Source organism: Eschrichtius robustus, chromosome 13 (genome assembly GCF_028021215.1).
Source record: "Eschrichtius robustus isolate mEscRob2 chromosome 13, mEscRob2.pri, whole genome shotgun sequence".
Classification (NCBI taxonomy): Eukaryota; Metazoa; Chordata; class Mammalia; order Artiodactyla; family Eschrichtiidae; genus Eschrichtius; species Eschrichtius robustus.
Window position 1 is genome coordinate 41,250,504 of NC_090836.1, and position 17,356 is coordinate 41,267,859.

The window sequence follows — 17,356 nt, forward strand, 5'->3', positions numbered from 1 at the left end:
TGACTCTTATAGGCAACTGAGTTTGCAGATTCCATGATGGAGAGTAACTTGGAGAGGCCCACTTTATTTACTTATTTATTATTATTATTATTATTATTATTTTTTGGCTGCATTGGGTCTTCACTGCTGTGCGCGGGCTTTCTCTAGTTGAGGCGAGCGGGGGCTACTCTTCATTGCAGTGCACAGGCTTCTCACTGTGGTGGCTTCTGTTGTTGCAGAACATGGGCTCTAGGCACGCAGGCTTCAGTAGTTGTGGCACGCAGGCTCAGTAGTTGTGGCTCGCAGGCTCTAGAGTGCAGGCTCAGCAGTTGTGGTGCATGGGCTTAGTTGCTCCGGGGCATGTGGGATCTTCCCGGACCAGGGCTCGAACCTGTGTCCCATGCATTGGCAGGCAGATCCTTAACCACTGTGCCACCAGGGAAGCCTGAGAGGCCCACTTTAGACAGTAGTCAAGGAGGTAATGTTTGAGCCACACCGTGAAGAATGAGAATGAGCCAGCCATGTGTAGAGCTGAGGCAAGAGCTTCATCCTCATAAGAGCAAATTTCAAAATCTAGAAGGAATTCAAGGCTAAAACCATAACAAAGCACTTCCAACTCCCACTTTGATCACAGACTGCTTTCACTGCATCCCAGCCAGAATCCTGTAACTCATCTCCCATTTCTGACAAGCCATTTTTTCTCGTTTTTCCTTCTGTGGTTGATTTCTAGTTTCATACTGTTATGGTCAGAAAAGATGCTTGAAATAATTTCTATACTCTTAAATTTGTTGAGTCTTGTTTTGTGTCCTTTATATGGTCTATCCTAGAAAATATTCCACGTGACTCGAAAAGAATGTGTATTCTGGGTTTTGTTTGTTTGTTTTTGTTTTGTTTTGGATGTAGTGTCTTGTAGATATAAATTAAGTCCAACTGTTTTATTGTGTCATTTAGGATCTCTGTTGCATTATTGATTTTCTGTCTGGAAGATCTGTCCATTGATGTCAGTGAGGTATTAAAGTCTCCTACTATTTTTTTTTTTTTTTTTTTTTTTAAACATCTTTATTGAAGTATAATTGCCCCACAATGGTGTGCTAGCTTCTGCTTTATAACAAAGTGAATCAGTTATACATATACAATATGTTCCCATTTCTCTTCCCTCTTGCATCTCCCTCCCTCCCACCCTCCCCATCCCACCCCTCTAGGTGGTCACAAAGCACCGAGCTGATCTCCCTGTGCTATGCGGCTGCTTCCCACTAGTTATCTATTTTACATTTGGTAGTGTATATATGTCCATGACACTCTCTTACCCTGTCACATCTCACCCCACCCCCTCCCCATATCCTCAAGTCCATTCTCTAGTAGGTCTGTGTCTTTATTCCCGTCTTGCCACTAGGTTCTTCATGGCCTTTTTTTTTTTTTTTTTTTTTTCCTTAGATTCCGTATATATGTGTTAGCATACTGTATTTGTTTTTCTCTTTCTGACTTACTTCACTCTGTATGACAGACTCTAACTCCATCCACCTCATTACAAATACCTCCATTTCATTTCTTTTTATGGCTGAGTAATATTCCATTGTATATATGTGCCACATCTTCTTTATCCATTCATCTGTCGATGGACATTTAGGTTGCTTCCATGTCCTGGCTATTGTAAATAGAGCTGCAATGAACATTTTGGTACATGACTCTTTTTGACCTATGGTTTCCTCAGGGTATATGCCCAGTATTGGGATTGCTGGGTCGTATGGTAGTTCTATTTGTAGTTTTTTCAGGAACCTCCATACTGTTCTCCATAGTGGCTGTATCAATTTACATTCCCACCAACAGTGCAAGAGGGTTCCCTTTCCTCCACACCCTCTCCAGCATTTATTGTTTCTAGATTTTTTGATGATGGCCATTCTGACCGGTGTGAGATGATATCTCATTGTAGTTTTGATTTGCATTTCTCTAATGATTAATGATGTTGAGCATTCTTTCATGTGTCTGTAGGCCATCTGTATATCTTCTTTGGAGAAATGTTTATTTAGGTCTTCTGCCCATTTTTGGATTGGGTTGTTGGTTTTTTTGTTATTGAGCTGCATGAGCTGCTTGTAAATCTTGGAGATTAATCCTTTGTCAGTTGCTTCATTTGCAAATATTTTCTCCCATTCTGATGGTTGTCTTTTGGTCTTGTTTATGGTTTCCTTTGCTGTGCAAAAGCTTTTAAGTTTCATTAGGTCCCATTTGTTTATTTGTGTTCTTATTTCCATTTCTCTGGGAGCTGGGTCAAAAAGAATCTTGCTGTGATGTATGTCATAGAGTGTTCTGCCTATGTTTTCCTCTAAGAGTTTGATAGTGTCTGCCCTTACACTTAGGTCTTTAATCCATTTTGAGTTTATTTTTGTGCATGGTGTCAGGGAGTGTTCTAATTTCATACTTTTACATGTACCTGTCCAATTTTCCCAGCACCACTTATTGAAGAGGCTGTCTTTTCTCCACTGTATATTCTTGCCACCTTTATCAAAGATAAGGTGACCATATGTGTGTGGGTTTATCTCTGGGCTTTCTATCCTGTTCCATTGATCTATATTTCTGTTTTTGTGCCAGTACCAAACTGTCTTGATTACTGAAGCTTTGTAATATAGTCTGAAGTCAGGGAGCCTGATTCCCCCAGCTCCATTTTTCGTTCTCAAGATTGCTTTGGCTATTCGGGGTCTTTTGTGTTTCCATACAAATTGTGAAATTTTTTGTTCTAGTTCTGTGAAAAATGCCAGTGGTAGTTTGATAGGGACTGCATTGAATCTGTAGATTGCTTTGGGTAGTAGAGTCATTTTCACAATGTTGATTCTTCCAATCCAGGAACATGGTATATCTCTCCATCTATTTGTATCATCTTTAATTTCTTTCATCAGTGTCTTATAATTTTCTGCATACAGGTCTTTTGTCTCCTTAGGTAGGTTTATTCCTAGATATTTTATTCTTTTTGTTGCAATGGTAAATGGGAGTGTTTTCTTAATTTCACTTTCAGATTTTTCGTCATTAGTGTATAGAAATGCAAGAGATTTCTGTGCATTAATTTTGTATCCTGCTACTTTACCAAATTCATTGATTAGCTCTAGGAGTTTTCTGGTAGCATCTTTAGGATTCTCTATGTATAGTATCATGTCATCTGCAAATAGTGACAGCTTTACTTCTTCTTTTCCGATTTGGATTCCTTTTATTTCTTTGTCTTCTCTGATTGCTGTGGCTAGCACTTCCAAAACTATGTTGAATAATAGTGGTGAGAGTGGGCAACCTTGTCTTGTTCCTGATCTTAGTGGAAATGGTTTCAGTTTTTCACCATTGAGGACAATGTTGGCTGTGGGTTTGTCATATATGGCCTTTATTATGTTGAGGAAATTTCCCTCTATGCCTACTTTCTGCAGGGCTTTTATCATAAATGGATGTTGAATTTTGTCGAAAGCTTTCTCTGCATCTATTGAGATGATCATATGGTTTTTCTCCTTCAATTTGTTAATATGGTGTATCACATTGATTGATTTGCGTATATTGAAGAATCCTTGCATTCCTGGGATAAACCCCACTTGATCATGGTGTATGATCCTTTTAATGTGCTGTTGGATTCTGTTTGCTAGTATTTTGTTGAGGATTTTTGCATCTATGTTCATCAGTGATATTGGCCTGTAGTTTTCTTTCTTTGTGACATCTTTGTCTGGTTTTGGTATCAGGGTGATGGTGGCCTCGTAGAATGAGTTTGGGAGTGTTCCTCCCTCTGCAATATTTTGGAAGAGTTTGAGAAGGATAGGTGTTAGCTCGTCTCTAAATGTTTGATAGAATTCACCTGTGAAGCCATCTGGTCCTGGGCTTTTGTTTGTTGGAAGGTTTTTAATCACAGTTTCAATTTCAGTGCTTGTGATTGGTCTGTTCATATTTTCTATTTCTTCCTGGTTCAGTCTCGGCAGTTTGTGCATTTCTAAGAATCTGTCCATTTCTTCCAGGTTGTCCATTTTATTGGCATAGAGTTGCTTGTAGTAATCTCTCATGATCTTTTGTATTTCTGCAGTGTCAGTGGTTACTTCTCCTTTTTCATTTCTAATTCTATTGATTTGAGTCTTCTCCCTTTTTCTCTTGATGAGTCTGGCTAATGGTTTATCAATTTTGTTTATCTTCTCAAAGAACCAGCTTTTAGTTTCATTGATTTTTGCTATTGTTTCCTTCATTTCTTTTTCATTTATTTCTGACCTGATCTTTATAATTTCTTTCCTTCTGCTGGCTTTGGGGTTTTTTTGTTCTTCTTTCTCTAATTGCTTCAGGTGCAAGGTTAGGTTGTTTATTCGAGATGTTTCCTGTTTCTTGAGGTAGGCTTGTATTGCTATAAACTTCCCTCTTAGCACTGCTTTTGCTGCGTCCCATAGGTTTTGGGTCGTCGTATCTCCATTGTCATTTGTTTCTAGGTATTTTTAAGTCTCCTACTATTGTTGTATTCCTGTCAATTTCTCCCTTTATTGTCTGTTAGTATTTGTTTTATGTATTTAGGTGCTCCTATATTGGGTGCATATATGTTAACAAGTGTAATATCCTCTTCTCATAATATAATGATTCCTTTATCATTATATAGTATTCTTCTTTGTCTTTCTTTATGGACTTTGTTTTAAAGTCTATTTTGTCTGGTGTGAGTATTGCTACACCTGCTTTCTTGTCATTTCCATTTGCATGAAATATCTTTTTCCATCCCATCACTTTCAATCTATGTGTGTCTTTTGCCGTCAAGTGGCAGCGTATTGTAGGTTCTTGACAAGTCATTTTAATTGTGCACATCCTGAAATATCTATGCACAAAGACATTCAGGGAACTTGGCTACCCTCTGCCAAGTTTGGCTTCAACCATGTTATTCAGACTTCCATCTGAAAATTCCACTCAATAGTAATTATGTTCTATTCATAGTATTCCCTTGAAGCCACTTGAGCTGCCCAGGAGCTGAAGTCTGGGACCACATGGCCAAGCTCCAGGGCACATAGGCTGACTCTAGAAGCTCAGGATAAGGCTATGAAACTCCAGGGAGTTGGAGTGTGGAGCTCCAGGGAAACCTATGAAGACAAAGGTATGTGTATTTGGCCCTCCTCCTAGGACATCTAGTCTTCCTAGAATGACTAGTACCATAACCACAAATCTCAAGTGAGCACTTGGGACTTCCTGAAAATCCTATTATATTTCCCTAGCCACTCTCCCACTCCTCAAGGCAACGCCCCCTCTCTCCTCAAATCTCTAAAATCCCCTCTTGATCCTCACTCTGAGCTAATAACTTCCTTGCTCCTTATTTAACTAAAAATAGAAGCAATCTAAAGAGACTTTCCATCATCACATCTAACATTCCACTGCATTTATACCTTCCCTCTGGTACAATGAATGAACTGACTCCATTTGTGTACTGGATCTCATCCACACTTTCCTCAAGGATTTTGCTCCTGTAATTATCCCCCTCTCCCTCAGTTTTTTCCCTCTTCCCAGATCATTTCCATAAGTATACAAATGTGCTGTAATCATTCCACCTGGGGAAAAAAAAGAATCCTCCCTTGACCAAATGGTCCCCTCAAGCTATTGTCCTCATTTCTTTCTCCACCACCTTCTCCCCTTTCCCACTCCTGATTATACCAAAACTCCTGGGGAAAGTAGTTTATACTCATTGACAAGAGAAAAACAACCATGCTGATTGGCCTCACTTTAAATTCCTGATCACTAAACTCAAGTGGGCCGCTATGGCTGCCCAGAAGTCAGACTACATTTCCTTGTTCTATGCATTCTCTCACTCTCCTGAAGGCCACTTCGTACCTTCTCTTTCCTCAAACCTCTAACACCTCATCTCCTATCCTCACTCTCACATAATGACTTTCCTTTCTATTTCACAGTGAAAACAGAAGCAACTGGAAGATAATTTCTATAACCTCTCACAAAATCATGTCTATCCATCTACCTGCATCTGTGCCTGTATATGTCTTATTATAATGAGTGAATGGTCTACACATTTAAGACCAACCCCTCCACTTGTGCATCAGATCTCATATTATTGACTATTCAAGGACACTACTCCAATATTCTTCACACTCTATTGCATCAGTTTTTCTATCTCTGGCCATTCCTATCTACATACATTCATGCTATAATTTCTTCCATCTTAAAGCCCTACATCCTATTTCCCTGCTCACCCCCATACAGAAAAATTCTTCAAAAGAGTTGTCTGGTCTTTCTGTCTCTAAATATCCTGCCAGTCTCTCTTGAACCCATGCCAATCAGGCTCTTGCCCCTACCACTCCACTGAAACTTCTTATGTGTCTAGTCACCAATGCTCATATCCATGGTGATGTTCCTAAATTAAACAGAAAGCTCTTAGCTCTCACCTTATTTAACATATCAACAGGAAAGTACAACAGAGCTCACCTGGTTCTGAATCCTGGTGCTGCTGAGGTTGCTTGCAGTATGTCAGCTGGCAGAGATTTGGGAATGTGGACCACCATAACAGGGAACTTGGCTCATACCTTTCTATTACTTCAGAACTGGTTTGGGAAAGTATGTATGGAGAAAATACAGCATTCTGTTTGGCTCTTAGAAAACAACATCCATCCACCTTGCTTACCCAAGTCTTTCTAATCCCAATTTCTGCATTCATTAATTCAAGGAACACACAGTTCCTGACTGTGCTCACCCTTAGTTCCATGTGATCTTGCAGGACTCTAGTTTGTCATTCACACTTGTCTTCAGAATGATTCTCTGGCCCTGCTCTCTTTCTGGCTGATTTCACCTTGTTAATACATTCACTCAAGTGGCTTGACCTTTTTCTGTCCCCCTGTACTAGCACTTCAACCTGTTCTCCATGCTCAAATCAACCACACTCCTACTTGGCCCTTCAGTGAGGGCTTTAACAGCAACCATTAAAATGAACTTATTAACACTTCTCATTCTTAACACATACTATAATGATATTTTTACGTCATTCACAATTTTTCTTTGAAGAAAGTTTTTTTTCCCTTCTAGTAGATGTGAGGGCCCACTCAAGCTTTCCTTATTATAGTCATAATGAAAACTCATAGACATGAGTCAACACAGGTAACTAAATATTCTGCCAGTCTCTGCCTCCTTCCTTTCTTTTCCTCCTGATAAAGAACCAAAATAGAAAAACCAAAGAGGAAAACTGGGTGTGGAGAGCATACTTTGGTCTATCCTTGACTTCAGAAACTCATTTTTATCAGGTACTCAAAGTTGTTCAGATTCATGGAGCTAACTCGCTAAGCAAATTCAGAGTGCCTGTTTCCTCACTTGTAAATGGAGCTAATAATGCCTTCCTTATAGATTTGTTGTGGAGATTAAATTATATAATGTATGTAATACAGCTAAGACCTAGCACATAAAACTGTACAACAGATGATTGGAAGAAAAGTTATAAACCATAATAAGTAAGTTATTATTTACATATGGAATATATACCTTTCCTCTGACTGGAATATCTTTGTCCTGCTACTCAAAACATACTTGCCAGGATAGGGTACCTGAAAAGCAATACACACACACACACACATATACACACACACATATATATGTACATTTTTTTTTTTTGGCTGCACAGCTTGTGGGATCTTAGTTCCCCAACCTGGAATTGAACCTGGGCCCTTGGCAGTGAAAGTGCCGATCCTAACCACTGAATCGCCAGGGAATTCCCATGGAAAGCAATATTTTTAACCATAAGATTCCTTGAGAAGCAACAAATGCTAGCTGGCTTCAAAGGATAGCTCATCCAGGCCCTGAAAGAGCCTGGTCAATTGCAGCTGCCCACAGAAGAGCATCCCTGACCAGTGACCAGAACTCTCTTGTCTACCAATCAGTAGATTCCTGCCCCTCCCAGACTCACCCTTCCTGATAATATTACTAGTTGCCCCTGGAGGTTCAGCCCAGCTTCCTGTGTTCATTCACCTTGAGTGCCTAAGCTTTCCCTTCTCTGTCCTGCCCAGGGGAGCATGGCCATATATCTGTCCTTTTCTTTGCTGAATCTATCTCACCACCTGCTTTGAACCCTGTTCTCCCACCTACTCTTAGCGTCATACCTGGACACTCCTCTTGGTCCAGGAGCGTCAGAATTTCAGAAAAATTCCCTTATCTGGCCCTTTGCTGAGACAACTCCCTTGCCTTGTTATATGAAAACCCTAGGTCAAGCCAGACATCATCCTAACACAAATCTACACTCAGGGCATTGCCCACTGACAGGTGTCTCAGAGGCAAATCAATGGGGGTGGGTGGTTAAGAATGCTTATACTTATTCTTGGCTTGAAACAAATGACCTCTCCCTGCCAGACTCTCTAGTGACTGCCCTCCAGCCACAGACACGATGACCTCCAAGCTCCACACATCCAAAGGGCCTCACTCCATCTTCCTCCACTGCTGCCTTTATCATTACTTCTCCCAGAGGAATTCACTAATGAGTCCTCCAAGTTGCTCTTACTTCCAAATGAATCTCTTCAAAGAAAAAGTATCTCAAATCTTTGGTAAAAGCCGAGCATATATCACTTGTATTCTCATTTTCTGGATCGTGTCAAAGGGATCCCATAGGTGGTTTTCCCCACCCTGATTGGAATGTCCTCTGCTCAGTCTCCTAGTTCTCCTGACCTCTCCTAGCTGCCTATTTGGTGACCCGCTATTGGGAGACAGCTGGAGATGCCATTCTTAGACTCCAGCAGAGGGCACTGTAGTTCTGGCTTTTCAAACAGGAGCATGAATGGCACAATTCAGCCAAGAGTGAACTGGCCAAAACCTCTGAGCCCCTCTGCCTTTCTAAATGGATAGACATACTGAAGTTACAGAAATGTATTTTGGAAACACTCATATGTCTCATAGCTGCTATAGACCATCATCCCCATCCACCTGAAACCAGAAGGGAGAAGGTACTCAAGCTACTCACAGCTACAATCTGCCAGAGCCTAGGGAGTGGGCACCTCCAAGGTGGATGACTGTGTCTGTGTTGCAGCAGATAGACCACTTTTTCCACAGGGGCTTGGCATTTCCCCACTGGTTTTCCTCACTGGGACTGATCTAATCCACCGATGACTAGCCCACCAGGTTCCAGTCCTCTCTGCTCCCTCGATGCTGGCCATAGGAAATGATATTCCACAGTTCAGTGAATCTCAGGGAGGCAGGGATCTGCCTCTAGAACAAGGTAATATCATCATGTCTCTCTCCCAACTCAAGGCTTCTCCAAGTGGAGCAGACACCCTTGACAGGGCCCCCATTGAGCTGTACACAGGGGAGCCCATTAAGAGGCTAGTTCTATCAGTTCATGTTTTTCCTTAGTCCTTGGTCTTTCCTGGAAGGCCTGATGAGATGATTTCAAGAGCCAGTTTAATGCGGTGGTTAAGAGCATGGGCTCTGGAGCCAAACTGCTTGGGTTAAACTCAGGTCTCTGCCATATGCTAGCTATGTGACCTTGGGCAAATCACTAAACTTCTCTGGGCCTCTGTTTCTCCATTTACAAAATAAGATAGTAACAGTACCTACCTTTTATAGTTGTGCTGAGCACATTCACTAATTATTAGCCCTTTTTATTGTTGTTATCTCCAGAAGATCCATGTAGTCCATTTTACATCAGCAGTCTGCAACCGGCACTAAGCCTCTCTGTTATCTTGTGCCCCCTCCACCTCCCGTGTTCAGAATCCTGAACAAGTGCACCACTTTGAGGAAGATATTTTTGGAGGCAAAGGAACTGTCCCCATATGTAAAATGTGCCCTGGGAATTGGTCTGGTTCCCTGGGTTTATGCTCTTGTCCACTTCCTCCCAAAGCACTGACTATTTCCTTATCTCAGGAAAGACAATAAGTGCAAGATAGCCTTCAAAACATACTTTAGCCAATTTCAATCCATGTTAATGCGCCAGTCAGCTTTGAGGGATTAATGCCCCACATCTGATATGACCCCTTAGACAGGAGTCATGTTTTACGTACAGTACCACAACATTTTCTCTCAAACTGATCTTGTATAAATTTCTAGTCAGGGTGGTATTACTCTGCTTGCAGTGACACCAACTTCAAGACAACTGCAAGTAATGTCTGTTAGATATTATCACCACTATGTACTCAGAATCTGGAACAGACAGGCAAATACCCTAACCTGAAAGTCAGAATTCTGGGAGCCACTGAGGTAGACCCATTCTAAAAATTCTTCAGCCCGAAAACATTGTGGCCAATCAGCCCCAGTTCCAGCTAACAGAGGCAATGGGCAAAGTAGTGGAAAACTAAGATTTTGTGACCATCCCAGTGGCCCTGGGAAGCTTATACTATTGAGAAATCTGCAACATAAATTTGGAAAAGTAGAAGATCCACTCAAGTACTTTTGCACTACCCCATATGTCCTTCATGGTCCATTCAAAGCATTAAATCTGGTCTTATGGCAACTCCTAATTTATGGCCTGGCTCTAGAAGAAAGTGGCAGGGTCCTTCATATCTATTTATCACAAAAAACATATGGAGTATAGTATTAACTGGGTGGATGAAGAACCTCTGTTATACCATCTACCAACAAAATGATGGATTCATCTACCTTGCCATGGTGGAGTTATAAAGAGTTCATTGCATCCCTCTACCCAGAATATGCCCTTTCACAAGTAGCTGTGGCATGATTCTCACCTACCCCTCACCACCCTTCACCTCACGTGGCTTCCAAAACTTGGCAGCTTGCAGAAGCTATGAGTTACCAAAAATATCTTCCAGCTCGCCAAATACTGATCCGAGGAATATGCCAACTGGTGCTTGATTCAAGAGGAAGGCATCCAAGTGGGTGATACTGTCCAAGCACACAGTAACCCATACAGGAAGCTGGGAGACTACTACTTGGAAACTGAGATAATAGCATCATCTGGCTGTACCCTAAAGAACAGTCTGAGGCCTCGGGACCCAATAAAGAGCTCCCACTGTCACCTGCACCCAGACCAATAATTACTTGTAGTCCAGGTCCCACTGCCTACTAGGAACATGCTCTTGCTCCTTCTCCTCCGTCTACACTTACTTGGCCATAGACATTCTGACACCCTCACTTAGCCCAAAGTCAAACGACCAAACTCAAATGACACTGCTTCTAGGAAATGGCCCCTCATTGCTATAACCTGTGATGAAGTAAATTCAGCCCCTAGTTCAGTCCAGGCTTCCACCTGCCCAAGCCCTCAACTGTCAAGGGAGGGGATTCAAACAGTGTCCCACTCTGATAGTGTCATTGTCTCAGAGAATGTTAAAGGAGATTTCCACTGGAGTGCAAAAGGGAGTGTGGAGGGACAGATGACGACGAATGTGCGGGGCCAGGCAGGATGAAGGGGAAAAGCAGGAGCTGGGGAAGGACTATAAAACGGGGGTGGGGGGAGAGACTTCCCTGGTGGCGCAGTGGTTAGGAATCCACCTTCCAATGCAGGGAACATGGGTTCGAGCCCTGGTCCGGGAAGATCCCACATGCCGCGGGGCAACTAAGCCCGTGCGCCACACCTACTGAGCCTGCGCTCTAGAGCCCGCGAGTCACAACTACTGAAGCCCGCGCGCCTAGAGCCTCTCCTCCGCAACAAGAGAAGCCACTGCAATGAGAAGCCCGCGCACCGCAACGAAGACCCAATGCAGCCAAAAATTAATTAATTTATTAATTAATTTATTAATTAAAACAGAGGGGGCATCCCCACCATACACCAGAGGTGAGTCAGCAATCTCAACAATTTCAAGAGAGAATGGCAAATTTTGACCCAGTTCCTGACAAGCTCAGGATTCTGAGATGCAAGCCAAATCTAGCCGATTTAAGCAGAACATGAATTTATTAAAAGAATATTGGTGGGATTACATCAAACTAAAAAGCTTCTGCACAGCAAAGGAAACAATCAGCAAAATGAAAAGGCAACCTATAGTATGGGGGAAAATACTTGCAAACCATATATTTGATAAAGGGTTAATATCCAAAATATATAAGGAATTCCTATAACTCAATAGCAAAAAAAAAAAAAAATCCAACTAAAAAATGGGCAGAGGATCTGAAAAGACATTTCTCCAAAGAAGACACACAAATGGCCAACAGGTATATGAAAAGATGCTCAACATCTAATCATGAGGGAAATGCAAATTAAAACCGCAATGTCACCTCACACCTGTTAAAGTGGCTATAATCAAAAAAACCCACAAAAGATAACAAGCATTGGTGAGGAAAAAAGGGAACCCATGTGCACTGTGGTGGGAATGCAAATGGGTGCAGCCACTATAGAAAACAGTAAGGTGATTTCTCAAGAAATTAATAAACTACCATATGATCCAGCAATCCCACTTCTGATATATATATCCTGAAAGGAATTGAAATCACGATCTCAAAGAGATACCTGCACTCTCATATTCGTTGCAGCATTATTCACAACAGCCAAGCTATGGAAGCAACATAAATGTCCATCAACGCATGAATGGGTTTTTTATTTATTTTATTTTTTAAAATTTTATTATTTTTAAAAATATTTATTTGTTTATTTGGCTGCGCCAGGTCTTAGTTGCAGCACACGGGGTCTTCGTTGCTGTATGCGAGATCCTCGTTGCGGTATGCGGGATCTTTTTTAGTTGTGGCATGCAGGCTCTTAGTTGCAGCGTGAGGGATCTAGTTCCCTGACCAGGTAATCGAACCCTGGCCCCCTGCATTGGGAGGGCAGAGTCTTAACCACTGGACCATCAGGGAAGTCCCTGAATTTTTTAAATGTGGTATATGCATACAATGGAATATTATTCAGCCTTAAAAAAAAAAAAAGGAAATCCTGCCATTTGCAACAACATGGATGAATCTGGAAGACATTATGCTAAGTGAAATAAGCCAGACACAGGACAAATACTACATGATACCACTTGTATGAGGAATCTAAAATAGTCAAACTCATAGAAGCAGAGAATAAAATGGTGGTTGCCAGAGGCTGGGGGGAGGAAGAAACAGGGAGGTAGTAATCAAAGGGTACAAAATTTCAGCTATGCAAGATGAATAAGTCCTAGAGATCTACTGTACAGCACAGAGCCCATAGTTAATACTGTGTTATATACTTAAAACTTCGCTAAGAGGTTAGAGCTTATGTTAGATGTTCTTGTCAAAAAAAATAATAATAATAACAATAAACAAAGAGGGTGGGAGGAGATTTTTGGAGGTGATGTATATGTTTGTGGCATAGATTGTGGTGATGGTCTCACAGGTGTATACTTACCTCCAAACTCATTAAGTTGTATATATTAAATATATACAACTTTTTCTATGTCTGTTATACAATGAAGTAGTTTATAAAAAAGGAATATTGGGAAACACATAAAAATTGTAGAAGGAACAGAGAACAAAGCTTGGCAGAGGGTAACCAGAAACAATGTTCAGAATCATGCTGCAGACCTGGCTGGGCACAGACACCACTGCATTCGATGCTGTGGTGGGCACTGCTGGCACCAAGGACACTGGGCCCCGGATACTGCTGCTCGAAACAAGATGCAACTTCACTGCCCCAACTTCCATCAATAGAAAAAGACTTTACATGGTCCCAGCTTCTTTGCAACCCCAATCTTTGATTCAAAATCTGAAGAAGATGTGTTGATTGGCCTACCAAAACTCTTTGCCCATGGCCTCGCTACACGAGAGGCTGGGTATCTTAGTCCATTCAGGCTGCTATAACAAAATACCATAGACTGGGTGGCTTATAAACAACAGAAATTTATTTCTCACATTTCTGGAGGCTGGAAATCCAGGATCAGGATGCCAGGTGAGGGCCCTCTTCCAGGTTGCAGACTTCTTATTGTTTCCTCACATGGCAGAAGGGGCAAGGAAGCTCTCTCAGGTCTCTTTTACAAGGGCACTAATTCCATTCATGAGGGCTCTGCCCTCATGAATCACATCCCAAATGCCCCACCTCCAAATACCATTACCTCGGGCATTAAGTTTTCATCATGTGAATTTGGGGGGGATGGGAACATTCAGACCATAGCACTGGGTAAGGAAGGTCTGGTTTTTTCAGTCACTGTAAGATACAGATTTTGCCTCAGAGGAGATTCCTAAACCCCCATAAGAATGCTAAGTCTACACTACCCTACTCTACACTGCCTTTCCAGCTGCTGGCCCTGTCCCTCTCCACTTTACCCAGCATCAGTCCAGCTCTAAATCAACAGCAAGCTGAGACCTCTCTAGCGCTTCTAACGCACTTGATATCTTGCTGCCCGAAACGCTCTTCCTGATACTACTATGTCCCATGAATCCCTTCTTATCCTCCAACACTTAGCTTAAACATAATTTCCCCTATTAGACCAACTGAAGCTCTGCAAATATGCCAATCTCAGGAAAGGAATATCCATCCAGACAAGGGGCCTTTTTCACCTACGCTAACCCTAAGTATTTGTCAATATCCCGATTCTAGCAGGAGGCCACTCAAAACCCAGGAGTCAGGGAGGAGGAGCAAGAGAGTAGTGAGGAAGGTCTGATCACTGTTCTCCCTCCCTCCCCTCTGTCACAGGCATTTTGATTTGACTCCTGAGATCCTGAGAATTGGATGTGAGTGGCTTGGAGAGATCCCTGCCCTATGCCTGGTTGGCATGGAGACCAGAGACTCAGAAAGTCAAATAACCCCATTTGCTAAGTACTCAGGGCAAGTCTGCTCTCATTTCAGACCAGAAAGAACCAGAGCCCACTAGGCTTCCCCCTATTATCTCAGAAGATGGGAATCATTCCGTGCACCAGAATAGCCACACAAGGTACCAAGAAGCTGTACGGAAGGTGTTGTTAAAGACATGTAAGTATCTTGGATTTGTCACATGCCAGGGGCAGAAAAGATGTGTCTGAGTTCCTAAAGAATGGCTGGGCTGTGGTGGGGCATTGTTATAGAGCAGAGGATGGGGGCAAAAAGAGCCAAGAAGAGACCGAGAAGAAGAAGGAGAAAGTAGACTTGAATGGTGGGGTAAGCAAGATAAAATAAAAACTGAATCAGACTTGGAAGCAGAAGATCCAGGTGTGAGTACTATTTCTGTCTCTTTTAAGTGTCTCACCTTGGGCAATCACTTATCCTTTTTTAACCTGCTTCCTCGTTCATTTAAAAAAACAGAAAATGCCTACTCTACCAATCTTACAGAATTGTTGTGAGGATCAAAGCTTTGGAATTTGAACTGAGTTTAAACTCCAAACAAGCCGTGTGACCTTGGGCAAATTCCTTCAACCACTTAATCTCTCTGCATCATCTGAAAATCGCAATAATACTGTAGCATTTTTTGTGAAAGTTAGATAAAATGTACATTTAAAAAAGCACCTAGGACAACCTACTGATACATGCAAATACTGAGGAATCTCCAGGGAATTCTGCTATGTAAAGAAAGCCAATCCCAAAAGAGATCCCATACTGTATGATGCCATTTATATAACATTCTTAAAATGACAAAATTATAGAACTGAAGAGCACATTATTGATCACCAGGGGGTGGAGGGAGGAGGATGTGGCTATAAAAGGGCAACTCCAGGATCCTGTGGTGGTAGAAGTTTCTGTATCAATATGTTAATACCCTGGTTGTAATAAAGTGCTACAATTTTGCAAGATGTTACCAAGGTGGGGGCTGGGAGGACACGGCTAAAGGGTACACAAGATCTGTTTTTCCCCTTCTTACAACTGTATGTGAATCTATCATTATCTCAAAATTAAAGTTTAATTTAAAAAAACAAATACTTTCAGAAATTAAAAAAGGTATGCATGAAGAGGAATATCTGTTATTTCTACTAGCAAAACTTTTTAAAAGCTTTTTATCAATTAACAGGAAAACAACTAAGTGAAAAATATAACATCTACTCAATATATATTAGGGATTTTTTTAAAAATAATGATTATAGAGACTATACAGCCAGAATATTAGGCTATAATTTTATGTTTTAAAAATATACAAATTTTATACACTGGTATAATTAGATTTATCCAAATAAATAAAGAGTGAAAATCCAGAAAAAAGAAAATCTAGGTAAGTCTGGTATTATTTCAAAATTTTAAAAACACCTAATACCTAATACAACATTTAGAACATAACAGGTACTTGATAAATGATATTAGTAATATCCAAACATGAGGTAGTATCACTGCTAAATTTCAGAGAATTACCTGAAATGAGCAAAGAAGGAAAAAAAAGAACCAGTAGACTCACCTTGCACATTTTCCAAGTGCGTAGGGTGGTTAGAACTCTGTGCTCTCACTGCCGAGGGCCGGGGTTCAATCCCTGGTCGGGGAACTAAGATCCCACAAGCCGCGTAGCACGGCCAAAGAAAGAAAGAAAACAAACCAAGTGGGTTGACCACTTGTTTTTCCACCACCTTAGCACTTGGGGAAAGCTCTCTTGGAGATGGGCTTATAGTAGAGGCAGGAAGAACCAAGACTGATTCCACTGACCATGAAGGGTGCGAGATGCTGGAATCCAGAAGTGGAACTCAGTGTGGTGACCACATTTCCAGGACTTCTCAGCACCTGGTCAGGCCCAGTTGCTAGGCTGGGCTTGTGATGCCCTGAGGCACAAAAGGGAGCAGCCGACTCTAAGCAATTGGATAACCTGCCCTTCCCCCAACCATTCAGTCCCCAATCAGGTCTTCAGAGTCCCCCTGACTGATGCTCAGAACTTCAGCTTCTGGCGGTCCCACAATCCAGGAGTGCACCCAGAGGAAACCATGCCATGGATCCGGAGCCCCTGCCACTGCCTCATCAAAAGCCCAATGACCAGGTTAGGCTGGAAGGGTGAGGGTGGGGAGATCAAGGAAAGTATTCCTCCCTCCCCTCACTGAAATCCTTGGAGACTCTTTCATTTCTAGTCAGAGTTGGGAAATGGAATAGGAAGTTTGGGTCTTACCAGGGACAACTGGCCCCAGAATCTGGGCAGTGGTGGCATTCAAAGGAACTAAAGATTGGTCTGTGTCTTTGCATTTTGCCTTATGGATATGACTTCTGAATAGATACAAGTATCTACAGCACTCCTGTGGGAGGCCTGGGGTGTTTCGGCTCCCTTCATTGCCACCTCGCACCCCTCTAACCACCATCCATTGGCAGTAGCCCCACTTCTTCATCACTACCTCTGCCCATTCCAGGTTTAAGCACCCCCCGCCGCCATCCAGCCTAACCTGGCTGAATCTGAGACCCTATCTCTCTTTTCCAGGTTTATGGATCACTCTATTCTCAATGACAGAAACTTCAGTCTGTATTGAGCAGGAAGTGTTTGCAGAAGGACAAGATAAACTCTGGATGGAGGGCAAAGAGGGACAGAGGGAGGTGTCCTGGTTCCAATGGCTGACTAATGGGAGGAGGGGATTGAGAACATGGAATAAACAGATTGCACTAGAAGTGACTTGTGTGCCCTGGAAGTGAAGGGGAGGGAAATTA

The 17,356-nt window shown here is 42.0% G+C and overlaps 1 protein-coding gene across 3 annotated transcripts in view; it reads left to right on the forward strand.

Moving 5' to 3' along the window:
• The window catches only part of SPMIP11 (sperm microtubule inner protein 11), a 110,606-nt gene extending 93,301 nt beyond the window's left edge, over positions 1 to 17,305 (forward strand). For 2 of the 3 annotated variants that reach the window (XM_068559825.1, XM_068559827.1), the window contains exons 2-5: positions 4,903 to 5,059; positions 14,627 to 14,749; positions 16,559 to 16,703; positions 17,133 to 17,305. In XM_068559825.1, the coding sequence (XP_068415926.1) occupies positions 5,005 to 5,059; positions 14,627 to 14,749; positions 16,559 to 16,703; positions 17,133 to 17,181 (372 nt within the window). In that variant the 5' untranslated portion in view covers positions 4,903 to 5,004 and the 3' untranslated portion in view covers positions 17,182 to 17,305. The remainder of the gene's footprint in view (positions 1 to 4,902; positions 5,060 to 14,626; positions 14,750 to 16,558; positions 16,704 to 17,132) is intronic. The other variant, XM_068559824.1, reaches the window with a different exon arrangement.
• The last annotated feature ends 51 nt before the right edge of the window (positions 17,306 to 17,356 follow it).